The sequence below is a fragment of the Balaenoptera physalus genome (assembly GCF_965194825.1).
Source record: "Balaenoptera physalus genome assembly, chromosome: 19".
Lineage (NCBI taxonomy): Eukaryota > Metazoa > Chordata > Mammalia > Artiodactyla > Balaenopteridae > Balaenoptera > Balaenoptera physalus.
In genome coordinates this window covers 8,266,907-8,288,967 of record NC_138900.1, presented here as the reverse complement: position 1 = coordinate 8,288,967, position 22,061 = coordinate 8,266,907, and the positions used below count along the sequence as shown (strand labels likewise).

The 22,061-nt window shown below is 42.7% G+C and overlaps 1 protein-coding gene across 1 annotated transcript; it reads right to left on the bottom strand.

The window, feature by feature from the left end:
- Positions 1-3,737: 3,737 nt before the first annotated feature.
- Positions 3,738-14,428, bottom strand: LOC309649648 (binder of sperm protein homolog 2-like; the record flags this gene model as incomplete). Its single annotated transcript, XM_082439833.1, has 3 exons — positions 3,738-8,229; positions 8,474-8,763; positions 14,370-14,428. 3 exons carry the CDS (start codon positions 14,426-14,428, stop codon positions 8,078-8,080), a joined length of 501 nt encoding a protein of 166 aa, XP_082295959.1. The 3' UTR covers positions 3,738-8,077.
- Positions 14,429-22,061: the final 7,633 nt, after the last annotated feature.

The window sequence follows — 22,061 nt, the reverse complement described above, 5'->3', positions numbered from 1 at the left end:
CTCTAGGCACGCGGGATTCAGTAGTTGCGGCACGCGGGCTCAGTAGTTGCGGCATGCGGGCTCAGTAGTTGTGGCTCGTGGGCTCTAGAGCACAGGTTCAGTAGTTGTGGTGCACGGGCTTAGTTGCTCTGCGGCATGTGGGATCTTCCCGGACCAGGGCTCGAACCCGTGTCCCCTGTGTTGGCAGGCGGATTCTTAACCACTGTGCCAGCAGGGAAGTCCCCACGTAACTTTTATATGCGCTGGGAAACCAGAAGATTTGTCTGACTGGCTTTATTGTGATATTTGCTGGACTGTGGTGGCCTGGAATTGAACCTGCAGCATCTCTGAGGTATACCTGTGCTCTGCATGAGGTGAGAGAGCAATGGGTGTCTTTGGCAGCATCCCCCCAGCTGGGGTAGCCAGGCACTGACTCCCAGATTCTCACTTTCACCCCAGGGAGAAATCACAGCCAAAAAGGTCACCCTTGGCACCGAGCTGTGCCATCTTCAGGGAGGGGGGACGTGGATAAAGTCGAATTGTTCCTCTTACCCTATTCAGTGCATCCAATCTTGCATTTTTCTTCCTCCAGCTGTGTGCTGAAATTTCCCTGCTAGACTCCAGGACTAACACAAAGACTCTCTTGTCTGTGGGCAGTTGTCTAATTCAGTGTCCTCTGGGGGTTCCTGGTCCCCAGAGCCAAGAGGGGCTGGAGTGGTTCACAGGCCACTGCAGTGTCCAGAGCTGGGACCCAGATGTGTATGCTTATTACTCGATGCACCAGTGGGTGAGGCACCTCCAGGATCCCTGGGCGTAGGTGCTTGTGACAGAACCAGAGTCAAACAGGGTTGTAGCCAACTCCTCAGGGTCCGGAGCTGTTTCCAGGTCTATCGTTGGGACCACAGTTGGTGAGTCAGCTGCATGGGTGTGAGCCTGCCTTCACAAAACGGGTTTCTTCGTCCTTGGGCTGAGAAGGCTAGGAATGAGACTTCTTGGATGTAACTTATAAAATTAACTTGAGCAAAAAGGGAGACTTTACTGGCTCCAATAACCAAACCAAGGAAAAGACAGAGGTAGAATTCCAGATAACTGGAGGTAAAACTGTCCACCGCATTCTTTCTTACAGCACGTGGGCTCTTGCTGCATGGTGGGAAACGAGGCTTAAGCATCTTCATTTGACCTCCCAGTAGTTTAGCTAACGCAGAGAAGTCTTCCCTCACCTCCGCCACCAGTTAAAAGAATCATGACTCTGATTGGGTCATGAGTCCATGACCAGGGATACAATTTAATGTGCTAAATCTTGATCCCCTTCCTAGTTCCGCGGTCTGAGGGTTAGTCGGTCACCACTGAAGTTGAACATGCTATACCTTCTGACTCAGCAATTCTTATTTTAGTGTTACTGAGTCCAAGCTCATAATGATCCCCACACGACAGGCCAATAAATCTAGAGACAAGTTGTTGGGACAAGGAATAGTGACTTTATTCAGAAAGCCATCGGACCGAGAAGACGGTGGGCTAGTGTCCCAAAGAACCATCTTCCCCGAGTTAGAATTCAGGCTTCTTTTATACTAAAAGGGGAGGGGTGTGGTTGGTCGTCGCAAACTTCTTGGTGCCGGAATCTTGTGTTCTTGCAGCTGTACACATAGTTATGGTCACAGTGTTCTTATAAACCGCCAACAAGAAAAATGTTATTCTCTGGCCTGTAACATTTTGACTCTATATGAACGGAAAAGTGTGATTCCTTTAAAGGGCCTTGAGAATGGGCTCTCCTGTATATTTCAGGCTATAGGCAACATTCTTTTACAAAGCTGCAGAGCCAGCATGACAAAGCAGAGGCAAACACAGCACAAGAGGTTAGAGCTAAAGGAATAGATTCAATATGGAGTCAGGTTTGCTCTTCTCTGTTACATTAGTATGTATATTTGCCAGAGACGTACTGGAATGTTGGTAGTAGTGCTGCCCATAATGTTCCTGGATGAAGACCACCCAAATGATGATCAAGAGTAACATGGAGGGCTTCCCTGGTGGCGCAGTGGTTGAGAATCTGCCTGCCAATGCAGGGGACACGGGTTCGAGCCCTGGTCTGGGAAGATCCCACATGCCGCGGAACAACTGGGCCCGTGAGCCACAACTACTGAGCCTGCGCATCTGGAGCTTGTGCTCCGCAACAAGAGAGGCCACGATAGTGAGAGGCCCGCGCACCGCGATGAAGAGTGGCCCCCGCTTGCCGCAACTAGAGAAAGCCCTAGCACAGAAACGAAGACCCAATACAGCCAAAAATAAATAAATAAATAAATAAATAATAAAAATAAAGTAATTCCTTTTAAAAAAAAAAGTCTTTAAAAAAAAAAAAAAAAGAGTAACATGGATGAATGAATTGTGGTGCATCACTTAGTGGAAAATTATACGTCAGTGAGAAAGAAGGGTCCACGTCTACACACAACGGTATGGATGAATCTCACACACATAACCTTGAATGACAGGAGGCAGACACAGAGGTATGATTCAATTTTTATGAAACATACCAAGAGAGACAAAACTAATCTATGCTCTCAGAAATCAGGCTGGTGGTTACCCTTGGTGGGTAGTGCCTGGAAGGGGGCATGAAGCAGGGCTAGAAATGATCTGTTTCTTAATATGTTTGTCAGTTATGTGGAGTGTTTACTCTGTGCAAATTCACATAGCACATGACATATGCACTTTATTATAAAGTCTACATGTTAATAGATAAACAAAACATGGTATATCCAGATAATGAAATATTACTCAGACATAGGAAGAAATTAAGTATTGACACATGCTACAACATGGTGAACCTCACCAACATTATGCTAAGTGAAAGAAGCCAGACACAGAAGGTCACATATTGCATGATTTCACTTATATGAAATATCCAGAAGAGGCCAATCCATAGAGACAGAAAGATTAGTGGTTGCCAGGGGCTGGGAGGATGAGGGATTGGAGAATGACTGCTTAATGGGTACAAGGTTTCCTCTTGGGATGCCACTGAACTGCTCACTTTAAAATGGTTAATTGGGGCTTCCCTGGTGGCACAGTGGTTAAGAATCCGCCTGCCAATGCAGGGGACACGGGTTCTAGCCCTGGCCCGGGATGATCCCACATACCGCGGAGCAACTAAGCCCACGCGCCACAACTACTGAGCCTGTGCTCTAGAGCCCACGAGCCACAATTACTGAGCCCGTGAGCCACAACTACTGAGCCCGCGAACCACAGCTACTGAAGCCCACGTGCTTAGAGCCCGTGCTCTGCAACAATAGAAGCCACCGCAATGAGAAGCCCGCGCACTGCACCGAAGATTAGCCAAAGAAGTGCACAGCAATGAAGAACCAAAGCAGCCAAAAATAAATAAATAAAATAAATAAATTTCTGAAAAAAAATAAAATAAATAAAATGGTTAATTGTATATCTTAAATTTTACCTCAAAATTGAGGTAAATTGTATACTGTAATTTAAAATTTTTTAAATTGTGTAAGGGGAAGTGAGTTTCTCTGACCATTTAGTTAACTTGCCAAAGATTATACTGTTAGCAATTCATCAGGATTTTTAAAAAATTTTCTTTCTTTCTTTCTTTCTTTCTTTATAAGACTTGGAATGCAGGTTCTTCCCCACAAATGCCCTACTGGTTCCCCCACCCCTCCCCCATGGCCAGCATTACGCTGATCAGCCTTGAGCTTTGGCTGTGTCTTTTTTCAGGAAAAGGCGTCATTCACATGGAAGAGAGAGCAAATCTTTATTGGTCAGAATGATCAGGGGTAGGACGTATTTTGAGAGGCAGCTGATGAATCCCATAACTTCTGCCTCTTCAAGAACACTGAGACTTATCTAAATACTGTGGAAGAAAAAAGAGATTAGAATCAGTATCACAGTCTGTCACTGTTCAAGACAGGATAATCCTTGCTCCTCCCTGATGGGAGATATGGTCTACTTCTAAGAACAAAATAGCATGAATAAGTAGAACAGGAGGAGAGAGGAACATAGGCGATCAGTGGCCTAAGGAAGGTGTCAGTATTTCTCTCTCACTCTCAAATTCAATATGCCATTATGGATCATTTTAATTTGCTGATTAATTTTTTTTTAAATAAATTTATTTTATTTATTTATTTTTGGCTGTGTTGGGTCTTCGTTGCTGTGCACGGGCTTTCTCTAGTTGCAGTGAGCAGGGGCTACTCTTCGTTGCGGTGCGCGGGCTTCTCATTGCAGTGGCTTCTCTTGTTGCAGAGCACGGGCTCTAGATGTGTGGGCTTCCGTAGTTGTGGCACGTGGGCTCAGTAGTTGTGGCACACGGGCTTAGTTGCTCCGCGGCATGTGGAATCTTCCCGGACCAGGGCTCGAACCCCTGTCCCTTACACTGGCAGGCAGATTCTTAACCACTGCACCACCAGGGAAGCCCTGCTGATTAATTTAACATAAATTATCTAGTCCATTATTTGAACAAATTTATTAAGCTGATAATTTTCAACGTTAAGGAAGTTGTTAAAAACGGTCAGTCTCATAATATTGACTGAGGATAATTTGGAATAACTTAAAATTTAACACACACACTTAACACGTACATATTCTTTGACCCAGTGATTTCGCTCAGCTATTTTAATAATAATTTTAAAAACCCCTTACGCACTTACTAAAAAACCAGTGTAGACAGTACCCATTGGGTCATAGTAATATCAAAATATTAAAAACAATCAAATTGTACTTTGATGGGGGAATGGTATATCCATATTATGAAATTTGATTAAAAGCATGAAGAGGGGCTTCCCTGGTGGCGCAGTGGCTGAGAGTCTGCCTGCCAATGCAGGGGACACGGGTTCGAGCCCTGGTCAGGGAACTAGATCCCACATGCATGCCACAACCAAGAGTTCGCGTGCCACAACTAAGGAGCCAGCAAGCCGCAACTAAGGAGCCCGCCTGCCGCAACTAAGACCCCGTGCAACCAAATAAATAAATATTTTAAAAAATAAAATAAAAGTAATGCATGTATATAACTACAAACATTAGACAGCATATAAAGTACTAAGAATGTGGAACCTGTCAACAGTCCAGCACAAATGTGACTATTATTAACATTTCCTCATACTTATCTGTCCAGGGACTTTTTTCTATATTTATAATAAAATACTTGTGAGTATTTTTAAATTGTTGTGTTTTCTTAAGGTCATCTACCTTCTAATATAAACATCGTATCTTGAATATTTTTCGTGTCATTAAATACCAACCTACACATCTATTTTCAATACTCTATTTTACTGTGCCTCTTCTCATTCAATAACAACTGATGGATATATTAACTGGTTTTTTTTGGTCACCGTGATGACCGTTGCCTTACATACGTATTTGTGCAGTCGTCCAATGTTTTCTTTAGGATACATCCGTAGAATGGCAATTGCTGGGCATCACTATTTATTGACAAGGAGAATTCAAGGTTACCCAAACCCTTGCTCACCTGTAGGGGGAAGGAAGGCTCTGTGTTCTCTTTCAATCTGTTAATTTCAAGGCAGGCTGCCTTCTACATCCCATTCATCCTCATCCCATTCATCCTTCTGCATTTTTAACCTACTTCTAATTATTGTTATCTTTTATTTTATATGGCTGTGCACTCCACCTTAAATCTTATTTTATAAAAAAAAAATTGGGAAAGTATGGGACGGAGGGGAAAAAAGAAAGAACGAGAGAAAAAAAGGAAGCCAGAGGAAAATGCAAACACAACATCACACTTACTCTGTATTAGGCCCATCTTCATAAGCACCATAAATAGTTATGAATGGTTGCCTATAAAATGCCCATTTTAAATCTATTTAATAGATAAGAAAGTGGGCTCACAGAGGTGAAGTAAATGGTGAATTAGTGATTAGCCACTGCCGAGTATGCCCTTCCAAAGCAGAAAGGTAGCAGGAGCATAGGAAGATGGGGTGGAGGAAAAAGTTATTTTCATGCATAAAACTGAACATCTCTTATGAGGGAGAGTGATAAGTCCTCTGAAAGTCTTCTCTTGAAAGTAGGTTTTCAATATTATGGATAATGTAATTAATGGAACTAAGCATAGATTCCCATTTACTTGGCTGCTAGGAAGCTCTGCCCCAACTGTAGTCTCATCATACAGCTTATACAGTGTTAACTTTACCTCTTGCTATATGACTCTAAATTTTCCTTGATTTTTCATCTATTAACTAAATTTATTATTGTAAGGCTAACTATTTTTAATAGCCATCTCAAACTTTCTGGACCAAGGGGGTAATAAAGAAAGAAAGGAGGGAGGAAAGAAGGCAGAGAGAGAGAAAAAACATCTGTTTCTGAGAACCCAGTCTGTGACAGTACTGGGAGTGGTCCAGGAAAGTAGGCATCAGATGGGGATTTGGAGCCGGGTCACTCCCAATCTGTGAGGGCAAGGAGGAGCCCATTACTGGTGGTAGGTGAAGAACACACAGCCCGTGGTGCAAGGTAGCAGTCCGGTTGTTAAAACTCTCCCTGGAGCTGAACTGGGATGGTATCCTGTGGAGGGGCATACACTAGCTGGTTGAGAAATCCTGGGAAAAAAATCACTATACAAATGATGAAATTGGATGGCTATAGCCAGCACCATTGATACCCTATTATAAGGTAATAAAAAGCTTGCGGATGAGTAACATCCAATTCAAAGCCAAGTTTAGAAACCACAGAACCTTCCTGGCATCTTACCAAGTTGCAAATCTGCAGACCAGCCTAGGAATGAATAACTATTGGCCGAGCTCCAGAGAAGGTTCAAGAATCAATCAAAGTCAGTTGGGGGAGAAAGTGGGACCCCTTTTTATACAAAACAACACAGTTGCTGTGTCTGGTTCCCAAATGGGGCTTTGACTCTTCTGGAAGCCCAACAAGAAAGGTCAACCCAATCACTCACTAGAGTTACAATGTGGATAGGGAATGCCCCACATGAGTCTTTATCTGTGTGTTACTGGTGTTGTTGACAATGACCGCAAAGACTTCTCCAAATTAAAGACTTTTCCAAATTAATGGCTATATGAGTTTTCACAAATGCATAGAGCTGTGGGTGTGGAAATGAATACTGATTTTAGCCATCAGTATTCATACGGAGTCCAGGCTAAATCTCTTACTTCATCTCTTACTAGCTGATTGGCTGAGATGCCCTGGCTCTCAATGTCCATTTCTACATCCATAAATTTTCAGTTTTGTTGGGGAGAGAGATATCTAGTGGAAAGCTCATAATAGAGCGTATAGTATGGGCTCAGTTAATGGAGATGGTTGGCAAGTGGTCTCTGCAAGAAACTTTATTAAGAAGATGGGATTTGACACTGGGTTTGGGTATTACCTAGCCTCGTATACTTCCTCGTTTCTCTTCGGGCATAATAACACCTATAATCACGTCCCGAGATCATCATGAAGGTTGCATGAGACACTATTGTGCACCCAATAGAATCCTCAATATAATTTGAGCATAGAAATGGGTAAACTCTCCAATGTCTGTTGACCACAGTTTTCTCCTTCCCATATCTTCTTTTGAATGGAAACTAACTTCATTTCTTCATTGGAATGAGGTCACAGACAAATCATTCAAGTCAGGGGCCAGCAAATTAGAGCCCGGAGGCCAAATCCAACCCACCACCTGTTTTTGGATGGCCTGTGAACTAATGGTTTTCTCATTTTTGAATGGTTGACAACAATGGTTGTACTTCCAATTACTGAAAAATTAATATAATAGAGAAGCAGACATAATATGTAAATAAAAAAACAAATGGTTGACAAAAGCCAAAAATCACAAGGTGACTGATATTTTGTGACATCTGAAAATTATATGAGATTCAAATTTCAGGACCTATAAATAAAGTTTTAATGGAATACAGCCATGTTTGTTATTATTATTTTTTTAATTACTTGTGGCTGTTTTTGTGCTACAAGGCAGAGTTGAGCATGGTTTGCACAGCCTAAATTACTCACTAGTAGGCCCTTTATAGGGAATGTTTGCTGACCTCTGATCTAAGCCATCACTAGATGATCTGGACCCCAAGCTTCCCTTTCCATTAATCCAGAGGGTCCCCACCTTAAGAGATCTGTAAGACCCCCATTCCATCCTTCCCCAGCCAACTTACTTGTAAGGAGAGCATTGTTTCCATTTTCCATCTTGGTTGTAATCTTTTGTCAATGAGCACCAACTCCGACTCAAAACATAGCCTTCCTTGGTGCAACTATCAAAGAGTTGATTTCTGTACAAGAAAGGGAAGGTACACTTTGGGGGATCTGCAGAGAAAGGGTGGAGCAGGAGGAGAAATATGAACATAAAAAGTCTTAAGATCAACCATTGTTATACCAACAACACATGCTTTTTCTACCACACAGAGCTGTCTTCAAGGTGGTTAAACCATTTAGAAAAGTCAGGATTTGGACTCAGGTTTATCTGACACCCCAAACCACGTAGCCAGCTGCTGTCACTTGCTTCTTGGATCCTGGGCATCTAAGACCACCCATCACAGGGGATCCTCACCTTCCGCGGTACAGTACCGCCATCTGCCTTGGAATACGTCATCAATAGAACACCAGGCATAATGACTGCGGACGGAGATGCAGCTGTAGTAGATAACGTCGCCATACGCAAATGGAAAGGTACAGGAATGGTTAAAGAACTCTGGAAAAGAGAAAGCAGGCAGAATGTGGGGCAAGCTTACAAAGGGAATTGACTTTCTAACGTCTATCGCACTTATTGGCACCAACTGCCCCCATATCCACCTTTGGCTGGCTTTGGCACAAAATGTATAAGTGAATATCAAAGGAAACCTATTTCAACCCGGACGTGGAAGCAGACTGGAGTCAGTGGCTTCCTTTTCATGTAAGTCCTCTAGTGACTGTGCACCAGATCGCCTAAGCCGAAAGTCTAGAGTCTTTCTTAGATTTCTCTCTCCTAGAAAAATAAATCTCTTAGCCTGTCAAAGTTAGTTCCTAAGTATCACACAAAGCTGTCCACTTCCTTCCACACTTTTTGCCTTGACTACTCAGTAACTTATTCCTGGATGCTTCCAACCGATTTGTCCTGTCTGTTCTTCACACTGTAGGGGTTATGTTTGTTCTTGAATACTAACCTGTCTCTGCCATGCATCTATTCAAATTCCATTACTCTTAAGATAGGAAATAGGATTGAAATTGCTTATGATACCCTACTTGATCTGGTTCCCAAATACACCTCCAGCCTCACCTTAACCCACCCTTCCTTGTGTTCTCTGTGCTCAAGCTTTGTAAGGTTTCCCAAGTGTACCACCATCTTTCTTGCCTTGGGGTTGTATAGACATGATCTCTGCTTGGCACACCCTCTGCCTGTTTACCCTCCTCTGATATTCAGCCTAAATGTAAATCTCCATGGAACTCCCTTGAACATCCAGACTATGCCAGATCCACTTGTACTGAACTTCCAACTTCCCTTGTATTTCTTATAAGTTCTTACATTTATTTAACATGTAATGACTTGTTCAGTGTTTCGTTTGTCAGAAGTGACCACACATATCTTGTTCAATGCTAGACCCATGATATCAACTGATAGGGATTGGTCCATACTAGAAACTTAATAAATATTGGTTGGCCCTTCATAAGCCTGAAATAATTTTGATGCAAGATTCATTGATTTTTGGTATTTAGCAATTACTTATTATTTATCAATATACATATTTATATTTTTATTTAATAATTATAGTATTACTTTAAACAAGTGTGTTAGTACTTTTATTTATTTTAAAATTTTATTTATTTATTATTATTATTATTTTTGGCCTCGCCATGCAGCATGCAGGATCTTAGTTCCCCGACCAGGGATCGAACCCGTGCCCCCTCCAGTGGAAGCATGGAGTCTTAGCCACTGGACCACCAGGGAATTCCCATTAGTACTTTTATTATTTAATTACACTGTAATTATAATATTTATCATTTAATATTTTAAATTATTATTTAACAATTTTCTATTACTTAGAATTAGTTATGACTATGTTCATTATTTGTGAGTTAGTTATAACTTATTTATATAATGAACTATTATATAGCTTACTCTGTGCTGGACATAACGTGCCCAATTTACAAAGACTAACACGTTTAATGATATCCTTACATCAGTCCCATGAACTGGGTACTGTCAGCTTTTCCTAAGGTCAGCTTCTCCCAAGGTCAGCTTTGGTCCTCAGCATATGATCCCAATTTATAAACAAAGAAACCCTGCTGTCCACTGCTCTGAAAATAACTTTCTTCTGACCTCAAAACCAAGAGGGCGGGCTTCCCTGGTGGTGCAGTGGTTGAGAATCCGCTTGCCAATGCAGGGGATACGTGTTCAAGCCTGGTCCAGGAAGATCCCACATGCCACGGGGCAACTAAGCCCATGCACCACAACTACTGAGCCCACGTGCCACAACTACGGAAGCCCACGCGCCTAAAGCCCGTGCTCCACAACAAGAGAAGCCACCACAATGAGAAGCCCGCGCACCTCAATGAAGGGTAGGTAGCTCCCGCTCGCCACAACTAGAGAAAGCCTACACTCAGCAACGAAGACCCAATGCAGCCAAAAATAATAAACACATAAAATAAATAAAAACACAGTAACAAAACAAAATAAAACAAGAGGGCTGACAGGCCACGTTTTTCCACCATAAACTCCAGGCTGTGTTGGTTCAACCCCCAAACAAGTAATTGGTGGCTGAAATAGTTAAAAAGCCAATCAATATTTTTCATAACTAAAGTTTCCCTTTCACTGGCTTGACTATTCCCACAGTGTTCCCACATCTCTGTTTCTTTCTTGAAACTCTCAACTTCATGAGAGCCATAGGTTAAAATTAAGTCCCACTTGTCTGCATGTGGATATGGTTGAATTCTTCCAAGAATTGGGATATTGTGGCAAAGCTATCTATGATGAACCCATAAGAGTTCCATGATTAACTTTTAAACTTTAAAAATAGACACACACAAAAATCACATGTATGATTCCATTTCTATGAAATGTCCAGAAGAGATCAATCTATAGAGACAGAAAGTAGATTAGTAGTTGCCTGTGCCTGGAGATGGGAATGGGAGTGGTTGAAAATGGATACAAGGGATCTTCTTGGGGTGATGGAAGTGTTCGAGAATTGGATTGTGATGATGTTTACACCGCTCTGTAAACTTACTAAAAATCATTAAATGGTACATTTAAAATGGATGAATTTTATGGTATGTAGATAATATCTCTACATAGAAGGCTGTTAAAAGTAACACACAAACAATAAAACCCACAAATGCTGATGTTAATTTCTGGAGGAACAGGGGAGGAAATCTTGGCTACCATGATCAGGGAGGGCCTTTTATGCCAGAAGAACAGTGAAGGAAAGAGTAAAACAACAGGGAGGTAAGTGCAAGGGACTTTCAGGAACGTAACATTGTTTCATGGGTGGGGTGGGGGGCTAACATTTGAGATGTTAACAAATAAAAAGATGTCTGCCTACCTGGATACAGAGGACGGATACGGACAATCAAGTCTGAAAGAGAAAAAAAAGGATAAAATTTAGACCACCTCCTAAAATACTCCATTCCTAGACTAATGGCTATTATAAGTACCTTGAAGTTCATGCAGTCAACCGCTCTCCTGTTGCAGAAAAACTATCACATTTTGGATGACTTGTGATAACTTCTAATTGGGAGGGGGGGGCGTCCCACCCAAGACAGGATCCACCCAAGACAGCCCATTAATTCAGGTATGAGCTCCAACTACTCCCAAGGTCTTCCTTTGTATAATTTAGAGTAAATCCACCCTATCCAAGGTCACTCAACTTCTACCCATTGGTTGAAATTCCACAAGTCCAAAGCTTGGAGGGAACATTCTAGCTTTTGCCCACAAGCCAACATTTCAGGAAAACAACATGTTTGTTTGTTCAGTGCTAGAGGTTGAATATTTCCAGCAGCCTTGGTGATATTTTTTGATTTTTTTAAAAATCATTTTGCTCTTTTATCATCCCTGAACCTTTATCAGGACATGTCTCAGTGGCACCACCACCGTAAAAGCGAGTTGGACCCTGTTAAAGATTAGGAAGGAAATACAAAGACATGTTAATCAATAACATTAGCTAATGTGTTTTTTTTAAATTAATTAATTAATTAATTTATTTATTTTTGGCTGTGTTGGGTCTTCGTTGCTGGGTGCAGGCTTCCTCTAGTTGCAGTGAGCGGGGGCTACTCTTCGTTGCGGAGCGGGGGTTACTCTTCGTTGCGGTGCACAGGCTTCTCATTGTCGTGGCTTCTCTTGTTGCGGAGCACGGGCTCTAGGTGTGCAGGCTTCAGTAGTTGTGGCACGTGGGCTCAGTAGTTGTGACTTGCAGGCTCTAGAGCTCAGGCTCAGTAGTTGCGGCGCACGGGCTTAGTTGCTCCACGGCATGTGGGATCTTCCTGGGCCAGGGCTCGAACCCATGTCCCCTGCATTGGCAGGTGGATTCTTAACCACTGCACCACCAGGGAAGCCCTTAGCTAATGTTTAATTGGGCATTTCTATGTTCCAGCTATTGGCCTCAGTTGACCTTCACAACAGCCCTATGAAGGAGAGATTATAATTTAGAACCCTATTCTCCTCCCCGACCCTGAAAGGTTTACGGAAAAGAAAAACATAGGCAACAGAGAACTAATGGAAGTTATATGACCACTGATTAGTGGGAACAAGGTTCAAACTCAAGAAGTCTTATTTTGGAGATTGTGTTCTGGACATGATTTTTTTTTTCTATTTTTTTTTAACATCTTTATTGGAGTATAATTGCTTTACAATGGTGTGTTAGTTTCTGCTGTATAACAAACTGAATCAGCTATACATAAACATATATCCTCATATCTCCTCCCTCTTGCGTCTCCCTCCCACCCTCCCTATCCCACCCCTCTAGGTGGTCACAAAGCACCTAGCTGATCTCCCTGTGCTATGTGGCTGCTTCCCACTAGCTATCTATTTTACATTTGGCAGTGTATATATGTCCATGCCACTCTTTCACTTCATCCCAGCTTACCCTTCCCTCTCCCCATGTCCTCAAGTCCATTCTCTACATCTGCGTCTTTATTCCTGTCCTGCCCCCTAGGTTCTTCATGACCTTTTTTTTTTTTTTTAGATTCCATATATACGTGTTAGCATACGGTATTTGTTTTTCTCTTTCTGACTTACTTCACTCTGTATGACAGTCTCTAGGTCCATCCACCTCACTACAAATAACTCAGTTTCATTTCTTTTTATGGCTGAGTAATATTCCATTGTATATATGTGCCACATCTTCTTTATCCATTCATCTGTCGATGGACACTTAGGTTGCTTCCGTGTCCTGGCTATTGTAAATAGAGCTGCAATGAGCATTGTGGCACATGACTCTTTTTGAATTATGGTTTTCTCAGGGTATAAAAATAGAACTACCATACGACCCAGCAATCCCACTACTGGGCATATACCCTAGACACGATATTGATATTACCTTGGCATTGTCACTTACCTGTGCAAGTGACTTAACTGATGTGCCTCACTCTCTTGGTCTTTGATATAGTGATGCTAATTCATAGGTTTTCGTGAGATTCTGTAACGCAGGAGGTGCCGTGTGGTGAGTATGGCATCCGTATTAGCCAACAGCAGCCTTGCTTTTCAGAAAGTAGCTAACAAGGTGTCAACGTTTTCGAAGTCGTGGTTAAATAAACGATTATTATGAGTGGTCTCCTGTACTTAATGCCTTCTGCTAATTATCTCACAGAAATGATGCTTGCAGCGCCCCCGTAAAGTTGGTATTATTACATATTATATTTATAGGTTACATATTATTAACGATGATCTCCATTTTGTAGGTACCGAAACGGAGTATAGGTTACATATTATTAACGATGATCTCCATTTTTGTTAGGAACCGAAACGGAGACTCATAGAGGGAAATCGCTTGTTCAAAGCCAGAGAACTAAGTAGTTCAGATGCTCTGACTCCAGAAACTGAGCCTCTGAAATAATCCTGCCTCTGGGGGGCGCTGTTTCCGACTCCGAAACTCTTCTAGGAGGTGCTGCCCCAGAGCTGAAGCTCTGCTGTGTGCAGATGAGGGTCACTTTAGGATAAAACTATGGGTACTTAAATTTCGTTATAAAGGTTAACAGTAGCTGGGTGAGTTTTCTGCTTTGTCCAGTCACGGCGGTTAACATTTACACCCTCTTATCTGACAGTTTTTAATCTTCACAGCCTTCTCCTCCTTTTACAGATGAAAGAGCAGAGAGAAACTTTTCACTTAAACCTCTTCCACACAGTCCAAAACGGGTGCAGGCTGGACTCCCATCCAGCCCTGTCTGATTCCAGGAAATAAGCTATTTCTTTCGCTACCCTGGAAATGGTCCTTTGCCATTTCATCTGCTAATATTGCTGAACAAGACTAAACCCTTACCGATCCCCTGTCATTGTTATGTCTTTAATCACATCGTTCGCCTGGCCAAACATTACCATTTTTACCATCTGATTCCCCCCCCCCACTCCTCCTCCTCCTCCTACAGCTGATGATGAGAAGAAATGCCACCACCAATATCGACTGAGGACTTAACAGTGTACCCAATGTGTTCTGAGAAAGAGGAAGCTGAAGGCAGTCCCCCAGACATCTGAAAGCTGACCTGACACTGGGGGCTACCTAGCCATATCGTTCTCCAATCAGGAATAAGACAACTCACAGAATCATGACCTCAGACAAGGTTACTCTGAGATCATGAGAAAATGAGATAAAGCAAGATCACCTCAGCATTGTGTACAAGCACAGGCAAACGCAAGTTCACTGTGTCACAAATTACTAAACACCCCCTCCCTTTGGCCAAAAAGAGTGACTGCTGCTTCTTTGTTGATTACACCTTTCTCCTTGTGCTATTCTGTCTTCACTCTAGAGAAGATTTATTGAGATACCCAGGCATAGAATTGCCTCCACTTTCCTAGAACATCCAATCTTGGGTGAGGCCCAGCTTCCTTAACCTAAGACCCCCCAAATCTGCCAAACCCTAGAATAGGTCCTAACAACCTCTCAATAAGACAGCCCATGGGACCCCAGGCTGTGTGGTCTTCCTGTCTCCAATGAGTGATAAACCAATTTGTTCAACATCCCTGTGTACCTGGCGGGCTTGGGTTAGATGCAGGGCATTGACAATTCCAAGGATTTTGCCTACCTTTTCTATTTTAATCCTTACAACAATGATAAGAGATAAGGATCACTTGCCTTCTACTGAATTTATTTGTTTTCTGAAAGGCAGTGCATATGGTTCAGACTTCAAATGAGTTATGAAAGGGAAATCATATAAGTCTTCCCGCCCATCCCTGACCCCAGCCTCCCCACAGATAACCATGCTGTAATTCTTGTGAAATCTACAGAGACAGTTTATGAATATTCAAGTGTATGTATTAATAACATTTTATTCCCTTTTTACACAAAGGAGAGCTTAGCCTACATACTGTTTATTTTGAAACTTGCTCCTTTAACAAAAGATCTTGGAGAACTTTCTAAAGCAATACATAATAAACTTCTTTCTTTTTCTTTCTTTCCGTTTCTTCCTTTCTTTCCCCCTCTCTCTTCCTTCCTTCCTTCCTTTTCTTTCTTTCTTTCTTTCCTTCTTTCTTTCTTTCTTTCTTTCTTTCTTTCTTTCTTTCTTTCTTTCTTTCTTTCTTTCTTTCTTTCTTCTTTCTTTCTTTTCTTTCCTCCTTTCTTCCTTCCTTCCTTCTTTCTTTCTCTCTCTTTTTTCTTTTTATCTATCTTTCTTTCTTTATTGTAGTATGAACCCTTTACATGAGATCTACCCTCTTTAAAAAATTTTAAGGCACAAACCAGTACTGCTAACTATAGGCACCATGATTTCCAGCAGACCTCTGCAACTTTTTCGTCTTGCACTACTGAAACTTTTTACCCATTAAACAAACTCCCCATTGCCCCTTCTCCCCAGCCCTTGGCAACCACCAATTCTACACTCTGATTCTATGAGTGTGACTATTTTAGATACTTCCTCTAAGTAGAATCACGCAGTATTTGTCCTTCTGTCACTGGCTTATTTCACTTGGCGTTATGTCCCCCAGGTTCATCCGTGTTGTTCCATGGGGCAGGTTGTCCATCTTTCTCTTTCTTAAAGAGTGTTATAACCATTATATAGATGAGAAGGCTGAGGCTTAAAGAAAGGCAGAGTTACCTGCTCATGATCACCCAACCAGCAAGGATTTGAACCCAGAATCCTCCAAATCCTCTCTTCGGCGCTAACCATTATGCTATATTTAAAAGGTATTACAGACATTGGATAGAATCTGTCTCCTGCCCGTCTCACCCCAAACCACTGCCTCCTAGGTCTCACTTTTTTCCTCTGTCCTCCCCTCCTCCCCTCCCTCCCTCATCTTGCCATCTCACCTGCTTTCAGCCCACATATACAGAGAACCAGGGACACCCAGCTCGCCAGATTCGTCATCACTTCCAACTTCCTGCAGATGGCCTGCACCGTAGCAAGTGTTGCCTCTGATTTTATACTCTCCAATTTCTGCCCCTCCCACTCCAGTGGCTCCCAGAGCACACAGACTCACTGCCTAGCATCTCCTTCCATGCCCTAAATCTCACAGTGCCTAGAAGAATTAGGAACATTCATCTTAGAATGCTCTCCAGCAGCATCCTGAAAGTGTGGTCCCTGGACCAGTTCCATCACCCTCACCCGCAAACTTGCTAGAAATGCAAATCCTTAGGCCGCCACACCAGACCTGCTGAAACTCTGGGGATGAGACCAGTCACCTATGTTGTAACAAGCCCTCCTGGTGAGTCCAATGTTCGAAAAAGTTTGAGAACCACTGCTTTAGAGCTCGTTTAACACTTTCATATCCATTCCATATCATTTACTCCCTTGATTGTTAAAAAAAGAGAGAGAGAGAGAGAGAGAAAGTCCAGCAAGAAAGGCAAAGCCAGCTTTAGCCTCCTGGATAAGTAAGGCTCAGAAAGGCTAAGCATTGTGCCTTGTGGTCAGCCAGTATGTGGAAAGGACAGATCTTTTTTTTTTTTTTTAAATTTATTTATTTATTTTTGGCTGTGTTGGGTCTTCGTTTCTGTGCGAGGGCTTTCTCTAGTTGCGGCAAGCGGGGGCCACTCTTCATCGCGGTGCGTGGGTCTCTCACTGTCGCGGCCTCTCTTGTTGCGGAGCACAGACTCCAGACGCGCAGGCTCAGTAGTTGTGGCGCATGGGCCTAGTTGCTCCACGGTATGTGGGATCTTCCCAGACCAGGGCTCGAACCCGTGTCCCCTGCATTGGCAGGCAGATTCTCAACCACTGCGCCACCAGGGAAGCCCGAAAGGACAGATCTTAATCCCAGTTCCTATGTGTGGGCTTGGTCCACCTTAGAATTCCTTTCCCATCTGCCATCTCTGGAGGGATCCGGGAAGAGCGCTTTATAAGAGAGAGAAGGGATTAGAAGAGTGACTTCCCCTAAGGAGGCAGGTATCCTGGTGCAGGGCAATCCGAGATGAGGAACAAACCATCCTGGAGATCAAGCATCATGACAACGTCAGGAAGGGAGGGGATTAATGCTCATCCTTCAGCACCTGTCTGTGCTGAGATCTTTTCAGACATCACTTATGCCCCATTTGCAAAACATAGGAAAACTGGGTACTGCTTAGAAACACATTTGTCTTTTCCAAATAGAGATGAGAAAACAGAATACAGGAGAAGTGGAAGAACTGATAAAGGCATGGAGAAGCTGAGTCTCTCCCTGTCTGACATGTAGGCTCTTTCTTTTTCTATTTCTCTATTTTGCTGGACTGATAGATCTTAACAGAGCCTCTGGCTGCTCTGCAGGTAATGAGGTCACCTGTCAATCACGAGTAAGCAACGTGGCTGGCATCACGTGCAGAGCTGAGAGACATCTCGCACAGCTTCATGGCATGGGAATTATATCCCTTGTTTGACATCTGGGGAAACTGAGGCTCCAAGAGGCAACATCGTTTGTCAGAGTTACGTGGCTTGTGCCGATGTGGAAGGGCACAGATTCAATCTGGGCAGTCTGACATCAAGCCATCTTGCTCTTGCCCAACCCATTGTTAGCGAGGTCTTACAGGTCCCTTCATAGGAAGCCTGGTCTCTTCAGAGTCACAAGTTCAACACTTACTCTGTAACCATGAACTTACTTCATCTCTGACACTTGCTAGTAGTTTTCCAGTAGCTCTGGAAAACTACTTTTGCTCTCTGAGCTTGCACGCCAGATCTCTAAAACGTTTGGGCTACCTGCATCCAATTTGAGAGCCCAGTGAATACTCTTTTTTTTTTTTTTTTTGAGTAATTCCAATTAATCATTTTCCATCACACCATAGTCTATCACTCTTACTGTCCAGGATACCTACCAACAAAATCAGTGGAATGTGAGGCCAGTTTTCTATATCTATTATAATTATTATTTTCTATACCTATCATTTAATGGGCTAATATCTGTGGCAGATATTTGAGTTCTTGTCATTGATTAGGGAAGATAGTTTGTGCATCTTTGACTTTGTCTCTTTTTTTTTTGGTGAATTTTTAAAAATACTCAGTGCTAATGATAACTTCTCCCCAAGATAATGGGAGGTTATATTCCTGAATATTTATGAGGTTACCGAGGCGGTGATGAATGTGTGCTGAGTTGGTGAGGCACATTCTAGAGATTCATCCCACCCCACACCCTAAAGTCATGGGCAGGATACTGTGTGCAGGACTCAGGACATTGTACCCCCTGGACGGGCTGAAGTCAACGTCAGAGAGAACCCATTATTCCTTTCTTGCTCAACTGAATAGTCATTATGCTCCAAGGTGCTCAACCAACTGTGATAAGCTATCTTTCAAAACCAAAGTTGGTGTCTAGCCAACAGTACTGGGAGGGATGGGGTGAGGATGAAAAGACAACTTGACCAAAGTCATGAATGTGCCAAGAGGCAGAGCTTGACTTGCACCTTAGAGATTCCATATGAATACCTCTAACCACAGGGAAGTAGAGAGAAATTACCAATGGTTCTAGCAGCAAGGGGATGATGTGGGGCTCAGTTTTATCTTCTGCAAAGATGAAGAGATGTATGCCACTGGGTTTGAATTCTTGCAATGCCAGCTCTAGAACCAGTGGAAAATATACGAGCATTAATGTCAGAGGGACTAACTTTCCCACTTATTCACTGGGAACACTAACTAAATAACTTAACCACTATTTTTTTTTTTTTACAAGGGTTGCTTCATGTCTGGATTTCATAGATGCACAGCACAAGACGAATAGCAGGTGTTTAACCTTACTAGTATCTGTTGTTTTTTAAGGGTGAGGAATTGTAGTTAAGGTAAGTAAATCCTGAAACCCTGTGTATTTGTCTGCTGGGGAGACCATAACAAAATACCACAGACTGAGTGGTTTAAACAACATACATTTATTTTCTCATGGTTCTGGAAGCTAGAAGTCCACGACCAAGGTGCTGGAGAATTCGGTTTCTGGAGAAGGTTCTCTTCCTGGCTTGTAGAGGCTGCCTTCTTGCTGTGCTTCAGGTCTTTGCTCTGTGCTCATATAGGGAGTGTGGGGGGGGGGGGGGGGTGGGAGGGAAGGAGGGAGGGAGAAAAGGAAAGAAAGAAGGCAAGAGATCTCTGGTGTCTCTTTGGGGGTTAGAGCATTCACATGTGAATTTGGGGAGAGACACAGTTCAGTCCCTAATGCCCTGATTTATCTCTGCAAAATGAGATTGTTGATCTCAGCCTCATTTACACCATGGGAGAATCTGAGATCGTAGGCATGCATTGAGAATCACCATAAAAAAAGAAAGATGTCTTGATTCTTGGAAAAGTTGACCCATACCCACGTGTAGACAACTGGAACTTAATTTAATCTACAGCTCTCATGCAGTTGATAATTTCAAGAGAGAACTAGGCAGAATTCCCTGGCGGTCCAGTGGTTAGGGCTCCGCGCTCTCACTGCCAAAGGCCCGGGTTCAGTCCCTGGTTGGCGAACTAAGATCCTGCAAGCTGTGCTGCCAAAACAAAACAAAAAACGAGACAGAGAGAGAGAGAGAGAGAGAGAGAGAGAGGGAGAGAGGGAGAGAGAGAGGAACTAGAGATGTGAGAACTCACAGGCACACAGAGAAGGATTGAAGAGATAGTGGGTAAGCATTTTGTTAGTGGCCAGAAACGCCTGGTTTCAGTGTAATATCCACCTCTTTCTCACTGTGAGACTCTGGGCAATTGGACTCACCTGTTCCAATCTGGTTTTTCTCATCTATAAAATTGGAGTCATCAAAATATTCTTTATTTTCCCCACCAAACTACTCATTCTGCCATCACATCTCTGTACATGACACAACCGTTCCCCTGGATGCATGGGTCCCACTGGAGTCACCCTTGATTTCTCTCTCTCACCTTATATCCAATCCACCAGCCAACCCTGCAGACTTTACCACTGAAATCTATCTTGAATCCAGCCACTTCCCACTTCTTCTTTTCTCTTCTTAATTTTTATTTGAGTATAGTTGACTTACAATGTTGTATTAGTTTCAGGTGTACAGCAAAGTGAATCACTTATATGTATACATATATCCACTCTTTTTTTTAGGTTCTTTTCCCATATAGGCCATTACAGAGTATTGAGTAGAGTTCCCTATGCTATACAGTAGGTCCTTATTTATTTATTTATTTATTTATTTACTTTTGGCTGCGTTGGGTCTTCATTGTGGCATGCAGGCTTTCTCTAGTTGCAGCGAGCAGAGGCTACTCTTAGTTGTGGCGTGCGGGCTTCTCACTGGAGTGGCTTCTCTTGCTGTGGAGCACAGGTTCTAGGTGCACGGACTTCAGTAGCTGCAGCACGTGGGCTCAGTAGTTGTGGTACGTGGGCTTAGTTGCTCCGCGGCATGTGGGATCTTCCCGGACCAGGGCTCAGGAACTTGTGTCCCCTGCATTGACAGGTGGATTCTTAACCACTGCGCCACCAGGGACGTCCCTATACAGTAGGTTCTTATTAGTTATCTATTTTATATATAGTAGTGTGTATATGTCAATCCCAATCTCACAATTTATCCCTTCCCCTCCTTATCCCCTGGTAATCAGTTTGTTTTCTACATCTGTGACTGTACTTCTGTTTTGTAAATAAGTTCATTTGTACTCTTTTTTTAGATTCCACATATAAGCGATATCATATGATATTTGTCTTTCTGTGTCTGACTTACTTCACTCAGTATGACAATCTCTAGGTCCATCCATGCTGCAAATGGCATTATTTTGTTCTTTTCTATGGCTGAGTAATATTCCATTGTATATATGTACCACATCTTCTTTATCCATTCCTCTGCTGATGGACATTTGGGTTGCTTCCATGCCCTGGCTATTGTAAATAGTGCTGCAATGAACATTGGGGTACAGGTATCTTTTTAAATTATGTTTTTTTCTGGATATATGCCCAGCAGTGGGATGGCAGGATCATATGGTAGCTCTATTATTAGTTTTTTAAGGAACTTCCATACTGTTCTCCATAGTCAGCCACTTCCCACTTCGCCAATGTTCTCTCTCTAATCCAACCACAATCATTCTCCCAGTGAATCACGACAGCTGCCTAAGCAGTTTCCCTGATTTTTACCTCTGCCTCCCCTAATTCTCTCCACACAGTAGCCAGAGAAAGATACTGTTGCTTCTAGGATGAGAATACCTGATAGCCTTCCAAGACTTGAGAAAAGGACGCCAAAGCCCCTACTTGATCTGACCTCCGACGTTCCCCATCCCTCCCTCAAACCAAGCACTCCCCCCCCCACACACACTATTCCTTGAATACCCTAAGCACACTGTCTGTTACATTTGCCTGTCTTTCAGAAGCTCTATTCCTCGAAGACTTCAGGCAGGACTCCCCTCTCTCCCTTTCTTCAGATTCTGTGATTTAATGTCATCTACTCAGAAAAGTCTTCTTATTTAAATACAAAACAGAAATAGACCCATAGACATAAAAACAAACTTACAGTTCCAAAGAGGAAAGGGGGAGGAGGGATAAATTAGGAGTCTGGGATTAACAGATACACACTACTATATATAAAATAAGTATGTGTCTTTATTCCCGGCTTACCAGACCTACTAGAGAATGGACTTGAGGATATGGGGAGGGG